This window comes from Apis mellifera, linkage group LG4 (genome assembly GCF_003254395.2).
Source record: "Apis mellifera strain DH4 linkage group LG4, Amel_HAv3.1, whole genome shotgun sequence".
Lineage (NCBI taxonomy): Eukaryota > Metazoa > Arthropoda > Insecta > Hymenoptera > Apidae > Apis > Apis mellifera.
The window spans coordinates 11,294,790-11,318,041 of NC_037641.1; the positions used below are offsets into that span (position 1 = coordinate 11,294,790).

General features: G+C 51.6%; 1 protein-coding gene across 4 annotated transcripts in view; it reads left to right on the forward strand.

Moving 5' to 3' along the window:
- Positions 1-212: 212 nt before the first annotated feature.
- Positions 213-23,252, forward strand: part of LOC411009 (dachshund homolog 2) — a 134,682-nt gene continuing 111,642 nt past the window's right edge. For all 4 annotated transcript variants that reach the window (XM_006567227.3, XM_006567229.3, XM_006567228.3 and 1 more), the window contains exon 1: positions 213-1,697. In XM_006567227.3, coding sequence (XP_006567290.1) covers positions 916-1,697 — 782 coding nt within the window. In that variant the 5' untranslated portion in view covers positions 213-915. The remainder of the gene's footprint in view (positions 1,698-23,252) is intronic.

A 23,252-nucleotide genomic window follows, 5' to 3' on the forward strand; every position in this document is an offset into this window, starting at 1 on the left:
TTCGTTGACATCGTTCCCGTTGTCGCGGTTCCCTGTCGTCGCGACATCGTCTTCATCTTTATCGTCGTCGTCGTCGTCGTCGTCATCGCCGCCGTCGTTGCGTTCTCTCGTTCGGTGTTGGTCGTGGTGATCGTGCGCGTCGATCGTATTCTATACCGATCGTTCGTTTTCTCGCGTCGACGATCGCGCGACGTTCTTTCTCGGGTTGTTCGTAAAGCGGTGATACGACAGAGTCGCCGTGTGAAAGAAAGTTTGGTTGGTGGTGAGAACAGGAGAGGAGTTGGCGCGTCGGAAAAATCGTGGTTGGTGAATCGTCGAACGAGGAGCAGCTCGGCTGCTCCTCGACCGAAGCGAACCAGCATCACGCGGAACGGGGACCTGTCCGGAACGAGAACGAAGAGGTCGAGATCGTGTGACAACGGGCAATTGACATGGACACGGTTGTTGCAGTGGTTGTGCGCAGTGAATTTGTTACGTACGTGCACGGTCCAACGTACTCCGTGAGACGCGACAACAGTTTACCCGACGAGTGACGACAGTGAGAGGCTCGCCAACGACTCGGCCGATCGATCAATCCTGGATCGACGGGATTTTTCTCGTCGGCTGGTTTCGGCAGCCGAACGAGTGAGAATCGTGGTCGCCGCGAAGAGAAGAGGAAGAGATCGAGCCGATAGTATGCGTTGACCGGTGCCGTTGGTCCCGAGTTGGTCCCGTATCTCGAGGACGCGTCTGTCCACGTGGCGAGAGAAGACGAACGACAGGGCGAGCAGGGATATAGGATAAAAGAAAGGAGGAGGCGCAGGTGGAGGAGGAGGAGGAGGTGGAGAGGGAGAAGGAGAAGGAGAGAAAGAGGGAGAGGAGAGGAAAGAAAAGGGAAGAAGGAAAGGAACGCGGTCGTCGACGAAGGGACGGTCGATGGATCACGGAGCGATGGATAGCGCTTCTGACCACAGCAGCCGCGCCAGCCCCGTAACCGGCAGTCCGAAACATCCGCACAGCCCGTCGGCTCAGCAAGGTCAGCAACAGCTTCACGGGTCCCAGCACCAGCCACCGGCGTCCCATCAACAGCCTCATCCGCGGGACCAGATCCGCGAGCAACAATCCCAACAGCAACAGCACCGCGGCGTTCCCACGCCGGGATCGCCGACCAGAGGCTCGCCGCCCCAAGGACTTCCGTTGAGTCCTCCGCCTCTTTCCGCCGGAGGAGCACCCGGCGCACCGCCAGGCATGGTGCCCCGTATGCCGGGCCTGCCGCCGCCGGGGCTAGGACTGTTGGGACAACTGGGCGGCATGCTGAGCGGTCATCACGGCTCGCCGCTCGAGCTGATGGCCGCCCATCACGCTGTTCTACCTCCGAGATCGTACAACAGCCCTCCGCCGATCAGCACCAGCGATCCGACCGCGAACGAGTGCAAGCTGGTCGACTACCGCGGGCAAAAGGTGGCCGCGTTCATCATCGCCGGGGACACGATGCTCTGCTTGCCGCAGGCGTTCGAGCTGTTTCTCAAACACCTCGTTGGCGGCCTGCACACCGTCTACACCAAGCTCAAGAGGCTCGATATAGTGCCGTTGGTGTGCAATGTCGAACAGGTTAGGATTCTGCGTGGACTCGGAGCCATCCAGCCGGGCGTCAATCGATGCAAGCTGCTCAGCTGCAAGGACTTCGACATACTCTACAGGGACTGCACCACGGCCAGGTAAGCGGAAATAACGCTGCTAGTAGCGCTATTCGACTCACCCTATTCTCTTTGCGTGTTTACCATTACAAAGGGGGAGGGGGAGAACCGATAACGAAGGCGAGAAATCGATCGATACCCCTCCCCCTCCGCTTCGTTTCTCCGCCGATCTCGTTCCTTCGTCCCTTTGCTCTCACGCTATACACGCGTGTACACGCGCGTACCACGATAACTCGCCGCGATAACGATGATCCGGATAGAGCCGACAACCGTTTGTTTGCCCGTCCTCGCTTTTTGTGCATTCTTTTACGGGGAGAGAGAGAACGGAAGCTACGATCCTCGCGCGTATTAATAACGCCCGGTGTCGCCTCTGGGCAGCACTTTATCTTCGCCTTACCGGCTACGTTCCTTATCCCGGTGGCTACCGGTCGACCAAAAAATATTTTAATCGTCCCCTCTCCCCTTAATACTTTTTACGCCCGACTCTTCCTCTCTTCTTCTCCACCCACCGTCGAATTTCTTCGTCTGTCCGAATCGAATTCGTTCTCTCGAATCGAGTCCCGTTCCCGAATGGAGGGAAAAGGAGGCTGCCACGGCAAAGGCACGCGTGCCCTTGTATCTGGAATTGTCAACGGGCCTACGTGCCAACAGGTGTCCCTTTCACGGCAGTTTCTCTGAATGAATCGTCCCCACACCGAGCAGGCAGAGAGAAGTGGCTGTAGTACAAGCTTACCCCACCCACGAGTCAGAGAGACGGCAGACGAAACGGAATGGTAAACGGAACGAGGGGATCCGCTCTTATCCGGGGAAATTATTGTCCCCGACTTCGCACCCCGCCGCCGCCCTCCCGCGCCCCGCCGCGATTTTTCCCCCCCCGATTCGGCGAACCGCGTCACACGTCCCCGCGTCGCGAGGATCGCGATCCACAGCCCGACCGCCGATTCGGCCGAGGGTGGACGGGATCGATCGGGCGGGCGGGCGATCGTGACAATAGGATCGCGGCGAGGCGGCGCGCAGTGGCAGTCGCAACGGAAACGGATTCACAGCGCGACACGGAGAGAGGGCGAAGGAGAAAGAGGGCCGAGGGATGGCCCGCGGAGGGAACGGAGACGGGCGATCGAAGGAGAGAGCGAGAGAGGAAACGGGAGGAAAGAGAGAGAGCCGTAGGGATCCGAATAATCCGAGTCGTAGCGAGGAGAACAGAGTCGGCCGAGCCGTCGGCTCGTGCGCGACAGCCCTTCGCTCTCTCTTTCTCTTTCTCAACGTTTGAAAAATATCAAGCGTTTCTCTAAAATCTCCATTTTATCTCTATCCACGAAAAATATGCCGTTGAAAAATATTCTAGAAGCATTTCTCTTCTCCTCCTTCGAGCGAAAAGCGAAAGTTCGATTGTACGTACATTCGTACGTTCGTGTATATACAGATATATATTAGGGGAGTTGTAAAGGTGGTTGGACGAAACACGCGGTTCGAAAATCGATTGGAAAAACGAGGGGAGGGAGAATCGCCAGGAAAAATCGGATGATTAAGAGACCGCGGTATGGTTCTCGGTGTGCTGCGCGGTCCGGGGTGGTCGCGTGTACCGCTGACGTCGTTACATTCTGATAATGCACGGCGGTGGTAACAGCGCGGCAACGGGCTAACACACCGATGGAAGCATCGATGGAACGTCGCGTCCGAGCGCGGCCGGTTGCAACACGGCCTCCGCCCGTGGCTAAGCGCGCCTCCATCGCTTCCATCCGTGCAACACCATGCACACAGAACCGCACCGATAATTCAGGGGGATTTTTCTTGCGGTTTATAGCCGGGCACCGGGTGTGCTCCAATGCCCGCTTCCTCGTTGTCGTCCACCACCGCTCTGCCTCCCCTCCGGGACGGGGAGTCCTCTTCTCCGGTTCGAAGGATCGAATAGAAGAACGCCCACGCAGGAGGCAAGGAAGAAACGGTCAACCGCTTTGTCCCCGATTCCCGACCGATTCCTTTCTTCCTCCATAATCTTACGCGGCTAATTGATGTATACGTCTACGCTAACGAGCCGGCCAATTATCCTCCCTCTCTCTCTCTCTCTCACTCGTCAATTTCTTCGACCGATTCTTGGAGAGCCGCGGAAAACTTCGATTCGCGTTGCGTTGCGTTCGATCGAAGCGCAACGCGGGGGAAAGAGAGAGAAAAAGAAAGAGAGAGAAGAATGAAGCGAGCGAAGCGAGCAAGCGTTCGCGATCGCGATAAGAATTGGCGCGCACGAACGAGAGATTTCCTCGTTTCTCTCTTCTTTCCTCTTTACCTTAAATGTCTTTCTCGCGTACGCGTACGCGTAACCCACGAACGGAGCAGGATACGTGGGAGTGCGCGCGGCCCTGGACTATAATTCTATGCGCTATTAGCCGTTTAATTATAAAATTGTGCATAGATTAATTGGCTCCCGTAATGGCCCTAACAATGCACAGACGCGCACTCGGAGAGACTAACGGGGAGAGAGGGAGAGGGAGGGCGAGAGGAGAGGAGAGGAGAGGACGTAGACATAGTTGCATCGGGGGAAGAAAGGAGAGCGCGAGAGTGGGAAGAGGTGGAGGAGAGATCGAAAAGAATATAGCGGCGAGGGGGGGAGAGGGAGGGAGCCGGCGAGAGGAGGGTGGTTGGGGGCACAGTTGGGGAGGAAGCATCGTTATTAATATTTATTTCCTTGGCTCGCCTCCTCCCAACTACTCTCGTTGTTGCCGTGTGCTTATGCACAATCGCGTCTCGAGTCTGGATACGCGATTAAATAGGTATATACGCGCTTTCGAGTTAAGCACACGCCTCGTATGGAAAGTGGTACGATTTCCAAATCGAAGCGGAGAGGAAAGATGGTGGAAGAGGTGATAGATGGAATCCTAGGATATTCAAACGAACGGAAAAAAAGTAGAAGAAGAAGAGGAGGAAGAAGAAGAAAGAGAAGAGGAATCGCGTTTTCCAAACCTCGAACGCGTTCTTCCATTTATCTTCCGCAAAGAACTTATCCGATTGTATCGAATACGGCAGCTGCCTCGGCCGCTCAACGTTTTTACCTTTTTTTTTTTTTCCTCCCTTTTTCGGTTTCATAACCCACGCGCGCTCAACTGGCCCGCTAGCCAGCTTTACGTTTTTAAGGGCTTCTATTATTGTCCGGGGAGGGGTTGCTTTTGACACAGATACTTTTTATTATACGGCTCGTCACAGTTTTTCGTCCATCTCCTTTCTCCGCTCCCTTGTTTCTCCCCTTTCTCCCTTCCCGCATCATCGTTTCATCGTTTCCACGTACTTCAACTTCTTCTTCCCTCTTCGACGAACGAATCTCGATTCTTCCATCGAGAAGAGATACCTCTACGCACAGACGATTTTCTTTCCAAGCCCTCCTCGAAGCCCCTTAACCAGTCCGGTAATTCTCGGTAATTAATAATCCGCAATAAGTAATAATCGAGGGAGTAATCCCGCGACAAGCAGCGTTCTTAATTCTAGATAATTAACGCAAAGACAAACAAGAAGGATTAACCCAACTTCCTTCCTCTCCCTCCTTTATTTTTCCTCCCAACTTTTCCTTCCTTCCTTCTTCTCTCCTCCGATTCGATTCGTTCGAGAATAATCCGTTTAATTCTCCTCTCTCTCTGGAAGCAACGAATCATCCGTGAAAACTATTCGAATTTTCCTCGCTGGAAAAAGATTCTTCTCGGCCGCCAAACCTAGGCAGCGGCGACTCTATGAAATCTAATAATAAACGCGGCAGACGATGAAATCGTTGCTCGTGAACTACGTGAATTCGTAGACGTGGGTTGGACGAGGGGAAAGGGGGGAGGGATGTTAGAAGGAAGTCGAACGAAACCGCCTGTGGCTGGGATCCACCGATTCTCCTCCACGTTGCAGCCCGATACGAATGCAAGTCATCTCAGGGTCGGCATTGTATCGAAACGGCGCCAGGCTCCCGTTCCGTTTTCAACTCCTTGTCTCTCTTCCGTCTCGATTATCCGCTATATTTCCATCGATCCCTATTCTCGCGAATCGGCCACATTTCTCCTCGAATCGCGAGTGGAGAGAAATAATATTTTCATCCGTGAATTATTGAATTATTGAACGACGAGTAAAAGTTGATAAAATCGAGTTCTTTCTTTCTTTCTTCTTGATTCCTCTCGAATGCGCGACTATCGAATCGACGGTTGTTTCTTTTTGGACGAATTCTTATCTGAAATATCCGTACACGATCTTCTCGCGAAAGTTTCTCGCTCATTGCGAATGAGTAAACGTAATAATACACCGTATTTGGAGGTAATAAAATACAATAATGAATTCTTTCGTTGCAATTTAAATTAAATACGCGGTATCATGAGAAATATTATTATTACGTATCAACTTTGTTACATATATATATATGTATATATATGTATATACATATAGAATATATATATATATATAGAAAGGAATTGTTCGTATTATATACACACAATAACGTAGCGCCTATAGAAAAGTAATCAACGAGATGGTAAATGGGCGTGACGTGGCATTAATTGCTGTTACGAAGCCCCGTAATGAAAGAAATGTTTAATTTAACTTAAAATAGTTTAATTAAAAATAGATTTAATGGGAAGCGAAGAGAAAGAGAGAGAAAGAGAGAGAGAGAGAGAAAGAGAATGGAGTAAATAAAACGAGAAGGAAGGAACGATATGTTCGATGGATGCGATAGATGGAAAGTTAGGAATACGGGCAGAGAGATGGAATTGAAACGATGAAGGATACGGTTTGTAACTACGACTCCTATGATTTTTAATGGACTCTAATGATAAATGAGGGGGGATTTCAGAGATAAACGCTTTACCAACGATTGTTGGATAGAGATTAACAATTTTTTTTATCATTTCCCTCGAGCGAGAGAGAAACAAAGAGCGAAAAAGAGAGAGAGAGAAAGAGGAAATTTCATATAGGGATATTTTTAGTAAATAAGAATCCACTTCTTCTTCTTCTTATTTCGCCTCTCCTCGAAATTAAAACGTTCCCTTTAAGTCGAAGAATCCCACGTAAAGTGGAAAAGAGCAGTTTCTGTTCTACTCTCTCGACTTTTTTATCGGGTCAGTGAGTTTGTTGGAACTTGGCGTTCTTAGAGCGACGCGAGTTACGCCTCCTACATAAATATGTATTCGCCATGTGCGCGCGTACCTCCAGCTTATATCTTGCCAGTAGCGTGTGCACACCAGCGTTGTTCGGTTCGAGTAAACAACGACGAGAGAGAGAGAGAGAGAGAGAGAAAAAGAGTCATCTTTTTCTTCTTCCTCCGTTTCCACGAAGATTCGTCGCTCCGCGCGAAACTTTCAAACCCTCCCTCAGATTCGATCTTCCTGCAAAGAAAGCTCGACGTACGCAACGACGTACGCTCGAAATCGCGACATCGACACCGACCATCTGTTACATCGGCATCGTCCAACCTCTTATTTTTCCACATTGTGTGTTCGCGCGGGCATAAATCATGGCGGAGTGGATGGAATATTTTAACCGGCAGATCCGGCCTCTCTTTCAACGTTTCTCGATCGCTATCGCGATCGTGTATAGATCGTATCGGCGGCGGTGGTGGTGGTGGTGGTGGTACCCGACGAAAAGTGGACGAGCGTTCACGAGGCGATCGATCGAGAGGGTGCCGAGAAACCGAGCGTTTCGATCGTGCGCTGAATGTTCTTCTCCAACTTTTCAAGTTTTCGGAAGAAGAAAACTGTGGAAAAGGAGAATAGAAATGTGGTCGAATTCGAAGTTGCGGACAGGAAGGAAATCGATCGTTTTTGTAGGAACTGGTGACCCACATTAAAACAGCTGACTGCAGGGAGACCCCTGGGTATCTCGTTCCTTCTCCTCCCCTCCACCCTCGCCTCGTATCAACGAGGCCTACCCTTCTAGCCCGACCCTATCTCCTAAAAGACAACCTACCGCTATCGAGCCGTTTCCACTCCACATTTTTTTCTCCTACTTAACACACTCGACCCTTCTCCCCCGTCCCTTCCAAGATTCGCCGAGACGAGCGCACGACACGAACGCGTTCCTCCTACACATTCGCATATAAAAAAAAAGAAAAAAGAATAATAATAATACCGTTTCGAGAGAACACGCTCGATTCGTTTCTGATGGATTCTCGAGAGCGAGACCTGGGACAGGTTTCGAGCCTCCCCTCCCTTTTCCCCTCGGTTTTGTAATTGCACTGATTATCTGGCTGGATTGAAACGGTTGCGCGCGTAGAAACGCGTACGGGAAAGGTGGCCTAACGTTGGATAAGGCGGAGCGAGGGGTGGGGTTGGAGGCCGCCGGGACAGGAGGTGGGCTGCCAAAGGGTTGATGCGGAAAAAAGAGAGAGAGAGAGAAAGGGAGGGACGCGAGAAGGAGGGGTGGTAACGGTACTCGGTAATTTCGAGTGATTCGTGGACGACGTCGGCGAGCATATCGCACCCCTTTCTCGAGAGAGAGGTTTCGTGCGCGCCACGCCAACCACTCGAACTCGTTACACGCGGTAATTAAACGACGCACGAGACCTCCCCGGTAAGTCTGGTTTCGCCGTTTCCCCAACCCAACCCGATGCGTTACGGTCCTCGAAGCATCTCTCCGCCTAATTTTTCCCCCCACTCTCCCCTCGTGGTTCGCACGACCCCGATTTCCGATTATCTCGCGAACCACCAGGAACACCGCCGATCGTGTTCGGTGGCGTGAGACGAGCAGAGGAATTCCCGATTCGTTTTCGAATCGAGGAGGATTACTTATATCCGTGCGCTATGGCCGGGCGAAACGATGCTTCGAAGAGAGATGGAAGGAGAGGATCGTGGGGATCGTGAAAATCGTGGCAAGAGAAGAAATCGGAATTTCCAATAGTGCACGGATGGATGGATGGATGGGTTTGGCTCGAAGCCACTCATTCGAGGTAACGTCGGTGGACGTTGCATCGTCGGCCAACGACTGTAATCTAGTAATCTGGTAGCGGAGGATAGTCCCCGCCACGTATAATCGGCACGGCCTCGCGTACCGCGCGCCTCGTGCGATGGCGATCCGCGAGCGGCGCAAGAATGGAAGAAATCGCGTGGAGCTGACTGTACACCCCCTTCGGGGTCTATCCCGAGCCGGAGCTCGGGAGTCGAGGAGTTAGTTTGTTTGCCAGTTACCGAGGCGAAATCGCTACCAATCGAGGCCGTTTGCTCGGCTCGCGTGCCGCCGAGTTTGGCGTAACGTCGCGCGTCAATCAACGCTAGTCCCTCTCACGGACTCCCACGACGAGTAACGATCCCTGGGTAAGTACTGTACGGAAGGGGGGTATATCTCTACGTACGTTACGTACACGGATAGCCCCGTCGCTTTTGTCGTCGTGATAGGCGCGATGTACGTTGGAAGGGGATGCTTTTCGTTTCGAAAGCATCGAATCGAGGTACGAAAGGGGGTCGAAGTGGTTGGAAGTCGAAGTCGAAGTCGAAGGCGTTTGCTCGTCAAGAGGGCCGTCGTCTCGTCGACTCGTAACTATCTTTACACGCGTGCGGTCAGCTCGCGTGTTGCACGCACCTTCTTCCGTCCGATTCTGTTCTCTCTTCTCCGCCTCCGCTTTCTTTTCACCCATTCTCTCTCTTTCTTTCTCTTTCTCTCCGCTTTCTTCGTTCACAGCCTCGTCTCGTGCATCGCGTCCGTATTACACTCCCCGATTCTTTGTTCTTCTTCTTCTTTTTCTTTTTCCTCGTGGATCGATATCGCGATATGATTTTGATACGCCTCGCCTCTTCGTCTCGACCGTCTATGATTTCTATGATACGGAGCAATCGAGGTGATCGTCGTACACGTATAATTATATCATTGCGCCAAATTACCTGGCGGCGTTCACGATCGTCGTTACGGTTCCCGACCCTGGAGAAGGAACGAGGCTACGTACGAGGTGTTATTAAGCATCGACATCCAGCTGCGGATCAGTTTCGGCGTCGTATCGATATTTCTCCGTTCGAAAGAAGGAAAGAAAGAAGGAAGAAAGGAAGGAAAGAAGGAAGAAAGGAAGGAATCGGAACGTTTCGCGACGATTCGAGATCGATACTCCGAAAATGTATTACGTTGGGCGATAAAGAAGAGTGGCGTTGCAGGATCGTGGCAGTTATTGGGACATTTACCGATCGCCGGGCGTCGGTTGGGAGAGGCGCGATCGGCACACTGGGCATAGACGTGTAATTACCAAGGGCTCCAGTTCTCTCGAAGCGGTCCGCTATTTATCAACGTCGCTCGTTACCCGACCTCTCTTCCGTTTAACCCAAAAGAAATTGCGCCCGATCTACGATCCGGTTCCACAGCCCGCCCGAATTTCGCATATATACATCTCGTTTCGTTTCGTTCCCCGAAAAACTATTCGTTCCTCGAATATCTCGACGATTCTCGTCGATCGTACGTAAATAGTTGCAGATCGTCGATTTCGATCACGGCGAGAGCGAGATGACAAGAACCGAGAAAGAGAGAGAGAGATTCTTATGCCGATCGCTATCGGCTGACACGAGCCATAAAGTACATTTTAATTCGAGCTCACCGCGATAGATAAAGCACGAACGGGCTAGGCGAGCCGCGCGTGTAAGCCGATGGATCGCACGTACGGACAATCAGACTTGCAAAAGCGGAGCTTAATTGGCCTCTTAACCGCGCGGGACGATGATTAATTGGCGCGGAACCGGCCTGGGCCCCCGCGAGGAGCCCCTGCCACGAACACTCTCCTCCTCCTCCTCTCTCTCTCCTTGCCTCCTCGCGACGACTTGACCGAATCTCTTCAACGTACAGAGATAACAGGGAGAGGCGCGACGAACGGAGACCGGTCGTTAAAACTTGCCGTGAAATATCATCCGAAATGATCGAGCGGAATACGTACAACATTCCCTCCACCGCTTTTTCTATACGTCCAGAGCGTATACCGCGTCTCCTCCTCTCCCTCGAGGTTTCCCTCGTCCGCCTCTGGTACAGGGGGAGGGGGGGGTAGAGGTAGATTCGGTCGATCGTTCCCTTCCACGATAATTCCTGAAAATTCCTACCTTTCGAGCCGGCCTGCGAGCCGGGAACCTTCGATACTTACGATCGTACGCTACTCGAGAGCGGGAAAAAGCAGTCCTCCGAGCGATTCGACCGGCGCCCGTCCTTGGCTTCGTATTCGTATTCGCGCCGACGATTCTTCTTCTTTCTTCTCCCCTCCCTCCCTCCCTTCCACCGTTTCTGAAACTGCAAAAGGAGGGAGAAAAAGGGAAAAGAGAAAAGGAAGCTCGTAACCGAAGAGGCGAAGAAAAGTGCCGCCTTCTTCGAGCGAGTGAACAACAACACGCGATCGTTTCGTTTCTTTTCGCATTTTCGAGCCGTGTGTCGCGTCGAAAAAACTCTACACGCTAGGTGTGTAATTGTCGGTTGTGCGTACACCGAAGAGAAGAAGAAACGGAATTACGAGATGACCAGGATGGGGACCGAGGCCAGGGAGCAGAACGGAAGGGGCGCGGCGTATTCTCTTTTCTCTCTCCCGAGAGAGGCAGAGAGAGTTCGCAAACGAGCTGCCGTTAATGAGGCGATATTTCAGTTTTTGAATAACTGACCTAGCCTGGACCGGACACACGTCGAACCGGTTCCAAGGAGAGGAATCTCGCCTCTGTCTACCGGCGCAAGGCATATGTCTCCACGATATTTCTTCCCCTCTTTTGTCCGTTCGTTTTCGCCGATGTTTCGCCTCGATTTTCGATCGGGGAACGTTTCCTTTCCAAATTTTTACATCTCTTTTTCTTTTCCCTCGGAGTAAATCTATATACAACGAAAGCGAAAGCGAGGAGATGATAGAATAGAATCGTGGTGGAGAGGGTTGGTCAGAGGAGAAGGAGGAGGAGTAACATGGTATGGGTAAAAGATACACAAGAACGGACGTATCGACGGATGAATCGAAATGAAAACCAAACAAGTCCCCTCCCCCCGCCTCTATTCGTTTCTTGCCAATAATTGATAGAATAAATTAAATCATTTGTCTTGGCGGGAAATTAAAAAGGTAATTTATATACGGCGAGGATCGGGGCGTACCTGGGGCCGAGGAGTCCAGGGGACCGACGGCCGCGAGAAGAGAGACGGTTGTATACACCTACGCTCCTCGAGGAACGAGGAGGACGAACGCGTGGAAACGTTGCACTCGGGGGACCCTCACGACGAAACGACGAATCTTTTCTCACAGAGAGGAAAGGCCTGAGACGGGGAGGGAGGAGGAGGAGGAGGAGGAGGAAGGAACGAAACGTACGCGCGGTGGCTCGTTTCGTTTCGTTTTTCTTTCTTTCTTTCTTTCTTTCTTTCGTACACGTCTTTCGATTTATTCCACGTTGATGAATCAGGTGTGGCGCTCTCCTTCTCCCTCCTCCTTCCTCCTCTCTTTCACCGCGCCCGGGCGAGAGATTACTTTTTGTGGGCGGGAACGCTTTCTGTCAGTGCCTCCGAGGGTAAAAAATATTCAGGTATAGAAACGAACTCTTTCTCGTACGTTCCAACGCGCTGGCCGTGCATATATACATATACATATATATATATATATATATGCACCTTTTGCTCTACCGTTTCGACTCCCCTCTCTCCGTTCCTTCTCTCCTCCAGCAGGACGTTTAAATTGGAACGCGAGACGCAAACTCTGGTCCCGCGACAAGCGGGTTTCAGATTCTCGTGGATCTCTCCTCTCGTGGCGCCACGAGAGAGAGGAGAGCCTCTCGTCCACGTGTTTGGCATGGCGATAAATGTCGGGCAGGGCGAGCGGGGGAAACGATGTTTTGACAGATGAAGCGGCGCGTCGCGTGACGGGGGCTCCTTCCCGTTCGTACCCGCTCGTAATCGCGGCCATACTTTCGCCGACTACTTGGTACACATGCACCAACATCCGCGGCGCCACTAACGATATTGGCTCAGGCGTTTCGCTCGTGGACCATCGATAAATAACACCGCGTTTCCGGAGTCGTTCGTCCCTTCCTTTCCCTTCCTTTCCTTTCGTTTCCATCGGAAAAATCTTCCACAGAGAGAGATGTCGGCATTTGGAATTTTTACTTCTCCTCTCCGAAGGAATCGAGTCGGAAAATCTGGCGGCCGCGATGATTCTCGAGGAAGAGGCCGTTTGGTTCGTGGAGCCGGTGGTTGGAACAGGGAGGAGGGAGGGGGGGATTGGAAAACGGAGGAGAGAAAGAAGAAACAAAGCTCACGGCGGCAGCGACGGACGATTTGTTCGCGCCGCGGGAGTTCGGCTTAACGAAAATAAGCCAACTTCTCACATAACTCACTGGGAAGTTGGAGGGGCCCACCGTCTCCTCTCCGCCGCTGAACGAACCAACAAACGGAGAATACAAATAGAAATCATTAATGGTTTTGTTTCACGGGTCTAACCTAGGCTCTTCCTGGCCAGGGAGGAAGAGCGCGAGATAATGATTCGTTAATGATTCCATCGGTTGGGCTTGGCCTTGCTCCAACTGCACATGTATATATATATATGGGAACGTTTCTTTTTTTTTCTGCTTCGACCCCGTAACGATGGAACGAACGAGATTTCACGCGGGACTGGTAAACTGATTCGTTGAAACAGTGGAACAGCGGGGGTGATTGGAAAAGGGAACGAATAGCAGCCGATTCATCGTCGGGTGATTTCCACCGTTCGCGCGGCTTCCTACGAATCTTCTGTGAAAAAAGAGGAGGGGAAAAAAGGAGGAATGGAAAGGAAGAAAAAAAAAGAGAGAGAGAGAGAGAAAGGAAACGTGGAACGGGAAGAAGGCCGACGTTTAACGCGTGACATCGAGCGAAGCGTGGTCGTCGATTTTTAGATAGTAGCACGGGCCGGGGGTTTCCCACTGGAAGGCTAAACCGGGGAAAGCGGCGTCGTATCGATCAATGACACGAGCGTTTCGAACAATGCAACCCCGTTTCTCTATTACGGTCATCAGTCATTCGGTATAAATATTAAATTCGCTAAAAAACTGTTAGACGGTGGGGTCGAAGTTGCACCGTCAGCCGAGTATACAATAGGCGGGGCCAGCTGATCGACATCGCCGCCGATCGAAGGGATCCCGATCGCGAGAATCTTTTTCTCTCCTCTCCTCTCTCTCTCTTCGTTCCTAGAATCGATTCTCTCCAATTCTCCCCCTTTCTTCCTCTTCTTCTTCGTTTGAAAGAACCTCTCCTCTCCTGGTATTTCGGTTCTCCTCCACTCGACGCCGTGTCGCGAAACCACGCGCTTTTTTGTTTCTGTCCGATCTTAAACATCTGTCTCCCTCCCCTCCCCTCCCCCCCAATCGAGCGAATCGAAAGCAGATTCTTCTCCGTTTCGTCCATTCATCGTCCATCGATCGTCCATTCATCCGTTTCTTCCGTCCCCCCCCGAGATCGACAATGAGCGAAGAATCGTTTTTCTTTTTCTCGTTGGAAGACGGGCCTCATTGTCGCCGCGATCGAGGAGGGACAAAACTAATTTCGCTAAAGAGGTCTTGGAGAGGAGGCATTGTCGGTCCCGGAGAAAACGGCCGTTTAGCGTTCGATAATGAAGCGTATCACACGGCGTTGGACAGGGACAGGACGGCGGCGCGTCCGTGCTGCGCGCACTTCTCTCGAGTGCGGCCTCGAGGGCACTCGAGCCGGAGGATCGAAGCCGAGTGGTAAGAAACGCACCGGTTCCCTCTTCTCTTCTCTTCCCCTGTGCGGACAATGCGTTTGATCGTTGTAACGCGTCGCGATCCAGCCACTAGGATCTCAAAAGGGAAGGATTTATCGCCGCTCGAGAGTGCTTCCTTCCTTCCTTCCTTCTATTCTCTATCGTTTCCTCTTTCTTTCTTTCGATTCTCCTTCTCGCGCGTTCCTACGAGATGGACGGTCAAGGAAAGGAAAACAGGAAGCCAGATGGAAGGATCGAAGCGCGCGTTATTCTATACGCGTTTCTATAACGCGTTTTATATATATATATATAGTAATCGTTTGCGCAGGTATATACGCGAGGCACAATGAGACTCGGCATTAATTAACGGAGGAAATTAGCATTGCCGGGGTTAGCGAACGGCAGTGATTACGTTTTAATGATAGCAAGCATCAGCGCGGTAGGAACGGTAGCAGACACCAGATAACTATAACGCGACTCGTACGGGTTGTTGGCTGCGCGTCGAGCCGCCGCAACCAATCTATCTAACATCTATTCCCTACTTTTTCGCGCTTCCTCTCTCGCTTCAACTCTCCTCTCCTTTCTTCCTTTAATCGCGCGATCCTTCACAATTACTCCGATTTCCTTCCCTTCTCCCTTTCTTTCGTGGAACGAGGAAAGGATTGTTAAAATTCGAGATGAAGGATTAAATGGTTACGCAAGACGGGGCGAGAGCGTAGGAAATTCGATTGGATCGGTCGGGGAGGATGGATGGTTATAGAAATCGGCGCCCGGTTTTCCCAATGTTCCCACGAATATAGAGTTACGCGAGTAGCACGTGCGCTTTGGAAAAACTGGAAGGATGGAAGGAAACGCGGCGTCGAGAGAGATGGAAGGATGCGCGGGGGGAGATGCGGTATCCGGGCGAGAAAAATCACGCGGTGCTACGTGGATGCTACGTGGATGGAGGAAGATCGGTGAAATCTCGCGCTGTTCTTAATTAGCCTTCCTTTGGTTAAAGGGGAACGCGAGTAGTAGCGCGCGTCTCGCTTCGCGTTTCCCCTCCTCGCTCGTGCTCACGCTTAATATACCGCAATAGAACGCAAAGCTGGGAAATACGCGCGTTAACACGCCGTGTTAAACGCGTTAAAAGTCCGCGTTGCTCGAAAAGTCCGTTTCGAAAAATCCCATTCTTCTTCCCTCCATCGTGCGTCGTTAATTTCCCCTCCCTTCCCTGTTTTTTTTTTTTCTTTCTTTTTATTTCCCGATTCGTAACGAACCGTACGAAACCGTCGAAGGAAAATCGAAGCGCTATATAATTAACGGACACGTCACTCCGGCGTGGGTATACCTAGCCATTTCATTCTAAAATACCGGCCAATCAGCGGAGATTGCCTATCGCTCGTTCCCTGACTATTTAATTAAACCGGGTCACGGTGACTCGCGCTCCTCCTCCTCCCTTCCTAACTCGCCATAATAAATTCCCGCCAATCTCCCTAATTTTGTCCCTTTTTACGCGATTTTTGCTTGCGATCAAGTCGAGGCAAGGGTTTTTATTTCTATTTTATCCTAATCTCTCTCTCTCTTGATGACGATTCGTCGAGAATTGGAACGGCGAAGGAGGAGGAACGAATCGAACAATGGACGGATCTCACGACGGAGGGAATGATCGAGTGTCGCGCGAGCGAGGGGCCCGTTACGCGTATCGCGTGCACCCGCCGATCCTGTTACTCGTCCTTCTCTCTCTCTCTCTCTCTTACGTCTCACCACGCGCGTGCACGATCCGCTCCGTTTTCTCCTTTTCTTCCTCTTTTTTCAAACCGCTCGGATAATCGTTATATCCGCCGGATAATTAGCGATTACGCTCCCTTATGCTCTCGGGTTTTAAATACGAGCGTTCTTTTTTTCGCAATGGACGGCACGTTGGGAGATTCACTGATCGAGGAGGAGGAGAGACGCGTGTCATACATACGAGCTTCGCGTACGTGCTCTGCTTTTCCGCCCGATCCTTGCCTTTAATCCGATATTTGTATCGCGTCTCTGGGAGCGTCTCCCTTCTCCTCCTCCTCTTTCTTTCTCTTTTTTTTCTCCGCTTTTCGGCGTCACGCTCGAGCGTAGCTGAAAGCGTCGCGTCGCATAATCGCGCCGCGGGTGTCGCGTCCCCCCCCCCCCCCCCCGAAGAGGTGCCCAATTTCTCGCCCCCGTCGATCGCGCGACGGGTGGTAGACCGTTTGGTTGGCAACAAACGTTACCGCCACCGGTAACTGTCGCCGACAAAATGCACCCTAAATGTCTCTCTTATTTCCCTCCGTCCCCAAGGTCTCTCGCCCTTGCGAAATCGCTCACGCCCCGTTTATCGGGGCGAATAGAGCCGCGCCACTGGATTTCACGCATCCCCGAATTATTTCAGACACCGTTCTTTCTCGCTAAAAGCGAGAGAGAAAGACGCCGCCCCCTTCTCTTTCTCTCCCCCCGAATAATCGAGCCGCTCGCAATTTCCACCTCTCTCTCTCTCTCTCTCTCTCTCTCGATCTCCAACTTTCCTCTCTTCCTTTGTCCGCCGGGAAACGAAATGGAAATGCAATAAAAAGTTGTAATCGAGCCTCGAATATCCATTTCGCGCGGATATAACGCGCGTTCCTCCTCGGCATCGTGATTTCTCATTACACAGTTCTCGAACCCGAGAAACGCCACCGACTCGCTTTTTAAATAAGAGATGGAATTTAAAGCCGGAGTTAAGCACCGTGGAACGGACGCCTGCGTTTCCTCGTTCGTTCATTCGTACATTTCTTCCGCGTTACGTTTCGAGCGTGTGCCTCGCGTAAAACGTATCGAGGCCGAGTCGAAACGTGAGACGAGAGAGAGAGAGAGAGAGAGAGAAAGGGCGCGAAATACTCGAAACATTTGACACGATCGATTCGAGGTACGCGGGGAACGCGCGTAAACCGCGCCGCGTTCCCCGAATCGGTGCCGTTCCTCGGTCTCTCGGCTAAGGACGTCGTAATAACGCGACGTTACACCGACGAGCCTGCGTTTTCGTCGGGTTGTAATTTATTCGAGGCCACCCTGTAATTAGCGGGTAGCCCCACGCCGTAATATCCCCCACCCAGCCCGCGTTCCCGGCATTCCATTTATCACAAATCAGCAGCTGCCTGTGCAAACTTCGCACCGGCTACCTCTCCCGCTCCGGATTGGTATTTATACGGTTTCCAAGTTTCAGACGATGGAACGGAATGACGACGATAATGATGACGACGATGATGTTCCATTTTCGCTCCCTTCTCCTTTCTTTCTTTCTTTCTTCTTCTTTCAATCTTCCTTCACTTCTGTAAAACTCTCGTTCTTTTAGAATTGGAGATCCACTAGAATTGGAGTGGACGAAGGAATGAAGCGAAGGTGAATCGGGGAAGGAGAGCAATCGAGCGAATGCCTGCAATTTCCTCCCCCGTCTTCCTTTGCCTCCCCCCTCCGCCCCAGTTTCTCTGTTTCTCCGTTGGACTCTGTTGGGCGCAGAGGGCGCAACGGAGCAACAGGTGTCCGCGGGGACATTCGCAGAAACGCGGAGGGTGCGAGAGACGGTGGAACGGTGTAGAGGGTGAAGGCCAAAGGGTGGTTCGAGAGCAGGGCGGCGAGAGAATTCCTCCTCTTTATTTATGAGCTTTTTTATTCGACTTGTTGAACGCCTTCCTGCTCTCTTTTTCCCTTTTTCCCTCTCTCGCCCCCATTTTTACCCCGTTTCCCTCTTTGCCCCCGTTCCTCGTTCGCGAATCCACGTCCCCTTGCGTTAATTCCACGGAAGTCACGGCACACGATCCGGTATCGCGGGGAGGGGGCGAAAAATCCTCTCTTTCTCTCTCTCTCTCTCTCTCTCGATCGTACGAGTGGAAAAGCAGCCGGAGATATTTCAGGTGGTTGCTCCCCAGGTAGACGCCTCGCATCTCAAAGAGACGCGAGCAGGGGATAGATACGATTTGGGCGTAATCCGTCAAAGAGTTCTTTCAACGTCCGTCGGAACGATTTATCTACGATCTCCATTAAAGTTCAGTTAACGCCCTCTTGCCTCTCTTCTTTCGTTTTTCGTTCCTCGCCTCGCTTTTTCTTCCCTCGCTCCCGCTGCCGCTTCTTTCTTTCCCACCCCGCTCTCTCACTCCTCTTTCTCTCTCTCTCTCCACCTCTGTCTTTCCCTCAACCAAAGGCTTTTCGGATTTGTGCGCGAACAATTCTTCTCCTCGAGGAGAGATCCCCGAGTTTGGGCGCAAAAGCGTCAATTATCTTCGCGCTTCCGTTGCCACGCTCAAAGATCATCGGATCTATTCCATCTCGATCCTCTACTATTATCTGCTACCTCGTGCTTCAAATTTTCTCCAATCCGTCCAATATTTCTCTCACGGAACGACATTTTCCGCGGGTGACGGACCGTTTTTAACGCTATTCCTCCTCTCTCTTCTCCTCCTTGTCCCTTCCCTACTTCGATCGCTCCCACGAGATGCGGACGAAACCGGTGGAAGCCGGCGTAAAAGTTAAACGCAACGTCCGAGCGATCCTCTCCTCGAGATAGGAAGGAAGCGCGCGCGTTCGCGCGTATCGTGTAACATTACGTTCATTAAAGGCGGATACGCGTGTGCGTGTGCTCTCTTATGCGCCTCTCTCTCTCTTTCTCTCAACCCTTCGTTCTTACGTTGTTGAGTCCTCCCTCCGTCTCGTCTCCCCTTTCTTCCCTCTCAACCCGCGAAAAGGTATCGAGTTACCCCCGGCATAATTCCGTTAATTATGATTTCGTAGGATGATTTTCCCTGTCTCGCGTTCCTACGCCGCGAAATTCTCGTTTCACGCTGGCGTGGAGATCGGATCGGGGACGTTCTCGAACAGGGTGGCAGCCACCCTGTTACGCCGATTCTCGCAGTAGACGAATATAAATATATATATATATATATACATGTATATAAGACGGTAGGTGGTGGAGCAATTTAAACGTCGTTAAATGCAAAATCGCGCGATGATTGCGTTCATAAAGCGCGTAGGCAGCTCGGTGGACGTCTCCTCCTTGGCTGATATCTAGGCGGAACGTAAGGGTAATTTACATTGATATTTATGCCGTGTCATAACCGGGGCCTTCGCCACGGAACGGATTGGTATCGCTAATCCCCCGTCGTGCCGGGGGGTTGTTTTAATTGAAATCTTACTCGCCGCCTCGACTCTCCTCCACGATTCGCGTAACGGGGGCGAGGAGAGGGAGGGAGAGAGAGGAAGAGAGAAGAAGGGGGAAGGACGCGTTGCTCGTGTACGAAGGGGTTAACGAGGGAACGTTACACGTGTCTCGCGTACTTCTCGAGTTAAAGCACCTCGCGAGAACATACCATTTTCACCCTCTGACGGAGGAGGAAAGGAAAGAAAGGGGACGCGAAATCGTATTTGTTGCGGCGGCAAATGCAGAGAGATATATATATCCTCCCCGGTTTGCGCAAAGGCCGGTATACACGGTATAATGAGATAAAATTTGGGGAAAAGAAACGATTTGATTTCGGATACGAGAATTGCGAACGTATAGGAAATTGTATTTGAAACAGGAGTTGCTTAAATGGCGCTAAAGGTTCAATTTGCGATAAGCATCGTCTGCGAAAGTCAGTTTTCTCGCGTTTCTAGAAGAAGGCAGGCCCGTGAGAAAATTTCGTAGAATAATTTCTGTTTCCTTCGCGCCTCTCGTTTCGTTTCCTTTCGTTTCGCGTCGAATCGGGGAAATGGGATTCCGAAGAAAGTTTTCATGCGTTGTTTCGCATTTCGATGGGTTCGTCGGTGTAGATCGCCCTTAAGACTCGACCCTTAAGGATGAGGGGGAGGCGAGGAAGACGCTGCGCGATAGCGCAGGCGCGTACATACGTAATTCATAGCGCTCCCGGCGAATATTATTCTGGTTCTGGTTGAGGGGAGGGGATTGTTTCCGGGGGCCGCGTTCCAACGCGTTTTTCGAAACGACGAAAGTTGCTCAATTCCGCGGGATGGTCGGCGCGAGCCGAAATGTCAACCGCGAGACTACTAAAACGAGAGAAACTTTTAATTCGTTCATTTCGCCGGGCTCAAAGGGTCGGCGAATGAGGCTTATTAAAATTTATACGAGCCTCCTCTTCCCTTTTTCTACCACCTTATCTCCTCTCTCTCTCTTCTCTTCCGGTAACGGAAACAATTTTTTTCCTTCTTTTCTTCTCCTTCTTTCAACTTCGGCTATACGATGTCGTTAAACGTTTTCATTTCGCTTGTTAGACGAAATGAAATCGTTCGTAATATCGAGTTTTATCTTCGAAAGGGACGTTTCGCTTGTTAATCCACCTTCTCCTCGCGAGTATTGCGCAAAGAGAGAAAAAAAAAAAGAGAGAGAGAGAGAGATTACGAGGGAGGGATACAAGACCGTGGTTTGTTCTGGAAACGTTAGACGTTCACCCTTTAATCCTTGAGACAATAGCCGGAGATGAAGAGAAAGAGAGAGGAAGCGTGTCCCTTTCGGCAAAGGGTTGCTAGTTCGCATCGACCCTCAAGGTCCGTTTCATCCGTTCCACTCTCTCTCTCTCTCTCTCTGTCTCTCGCCACTCTTCCCGGCCGTGCTAATATTTTTCGAAGGGTTGAAATCTAATTTTTTTTTCAACCCCTGACAGAATTCCCGGCCGCGGTTCGCGTTCGTTTCACTCCCCTCCTCGTCTTACCCCCCCTTCCCCTAGCCGGAGAAAGAACGGAACAGGGGGAGGGAGAGTAAAGTTCGCTCCCAATAGACATAATAAAAACGCCATCTGAAATATGCATCCCTTAATAAAACTGTCCAATTAGGCGAGAATGGAATTAAGTATTTAAGGGGTGTCGGTGAAGACTTTTCTTCTGCCTCGGTGCTCCTCAGGTGCTCCCGGAAACCCTTTTTACGAAAAGATTAGGTTCTTAGATCCCCCTTCCAACCTCCCCTCTTTGACCGCTTCACCGAAGAAACGAACGAGTCGACACGGGGGGTGAAGAAAGGAAAAGCGGAGTAGAGGGAGAAGAAAAGAAGAATCCTGCCTAACCGAAAGGGGAAGGTGGTGGGTGGATTCCCTCGCCGCGAGGACGGGACCTGAATTATTTATGGAAACGAAATTCTTTCGTCGTCTTCTCCTCGTCGTCGCCTCGATCGTTCATCGTCGCGTCCGCTAATTTGTCCGCCACGTACAGTTGCCCGCGTCCATCCCCCTCCCCCTGCCTCCACCTTTCTGCGGCCGGGATATTCGATACCCGTTCGAATCCGTCCACGGATGAAACGGTCCACGAGCGAAAACGGTGGAAGTAGGTACAAGGGGCAAGATCGATGGTGCGGCGGAGGATCCGAAAGGGCTCGTGGCACAAGGGACAGCTTGGTCATTTATAAAATTAAATCCCTCGAATATTTCAGTCGTACAAATCCCCGGGGCTGGGTGCGGGAGGAGGGGGGGAAGGGCTGGCAGTGGGGCAATCGTAAAAATTCCACGAGGTCTGGACGCATTGGAAATCCGCGTAATTAACCGAAGGAATTCCAGGGAGTATACGCCGGGGTTGGAGAGGGGGGGTGGCGGTGGCGATGGTCGATTAAAAAACGCGAGCAACGCCTAGAATGGAAAGGGGGGAGGGGGAGGGAGCAGTCTCTTCCTCTCGCTCGTGCCAGCCACGCGCAAACACTTCCTCCTCCGTTCTCTCACTCGCCTCCTCCTCCTCCTCTCCTCTCCTCTCCTCCACCTCGCCTTCTTCGTTTTTCTTTTTTTTTTTTTTTTCGCGTTTCCACCTTTCGTTCGTTCCGAATCGTTCCGCAACGCGTGTATACACGCTGCTCCCTCCCTCCCTCCTCCGCTCTCGCCAAATATTTTTCGATCCCCGTTTCGGGAGGCAGTTTCGATCATCGCTGGTCGAAAATCCTCGTCAAAAGTTTCCTCCCCGCAGTTTTTTCTCCGCAAACCTCCTCCTCCCACGTGCTCATCGTTCCACTCGATTTCACTCGCCGCGCTACCGTTTCCAGATATTGACACGAATACGAGGAAGGACACGAGGCCTTGTGGAAACAACGGCCCATTAATTTTTAGGACGCATATACGAGGTTATCGCGTCGGGGAGGATATTGTTGTATCGCGAGGAGTGGCGGCGAGCGATTTAATTGATACAAATGGTTCTTTGCGACCGCGAAGAAAAGGCGGTGGAGAAAAGGAGGAGATGGAGGAGAGGAAGGTAGGAATACGAGAGGGAGAGGAAAAGGTTCGGAAAACGTCGTGGCGTGGCGTGGAAACGGAATCTAAGGTCGGGCAAAATTTATACGAAATAATACACGGGGAGTCTTAATATCCAACGGGCGTGCGATGAAAGCAGGCGAGTTTAAAAAGTGCAATATCACGGAATACATAAATGCGAGATGAGGCGATTTGAATGAAAACCAAATAAATTTCGCCACCGACTCCCGCTTCTTTGCCGAGTATCCGTCCGTGTATCCAATTTCGCTTTCGCGCCGGGTTTCATTTATTTTATCCCGCGCCGTCACGCGTCTTCTCCTCTCTCGCCTCCCCCCTCCTTCTCCCTCTCCCTCACCCTCACCCCTCCTCCTGCGCCCGAGATTTCCTCCTCGTCTTAATTGCCGAGTACAAGCGCGTTAACCCATATCTCCGCGTTGCGGAGCGCGCAGAACCGAGCGAATTTCTTCGATCGCGGCCGCGAGCCGGAAAACGGAACGAGAAACACAACGAGCGTGATCCCCGCCGCACACGACTCGAGCTCGTTAACGCTTCTCTTCTTCTTCCTCCTCTTCTTCCTCTTCTTCTTCTTCTCTCCATTGCCGCAACCAGTCCATTTCCACGTACCGTTGGATGAAGAATCCTTGCACGGTGCCAACGGAAGGATGAAGAAAAGGAAGGAGGGGAGGGAGCAATTGGTTAGATTCGCGAGATTCCGCGTTACACGAAGCCCCTGCGGGGAGGGGGGGAGAGAGGGATCTCCGTGCT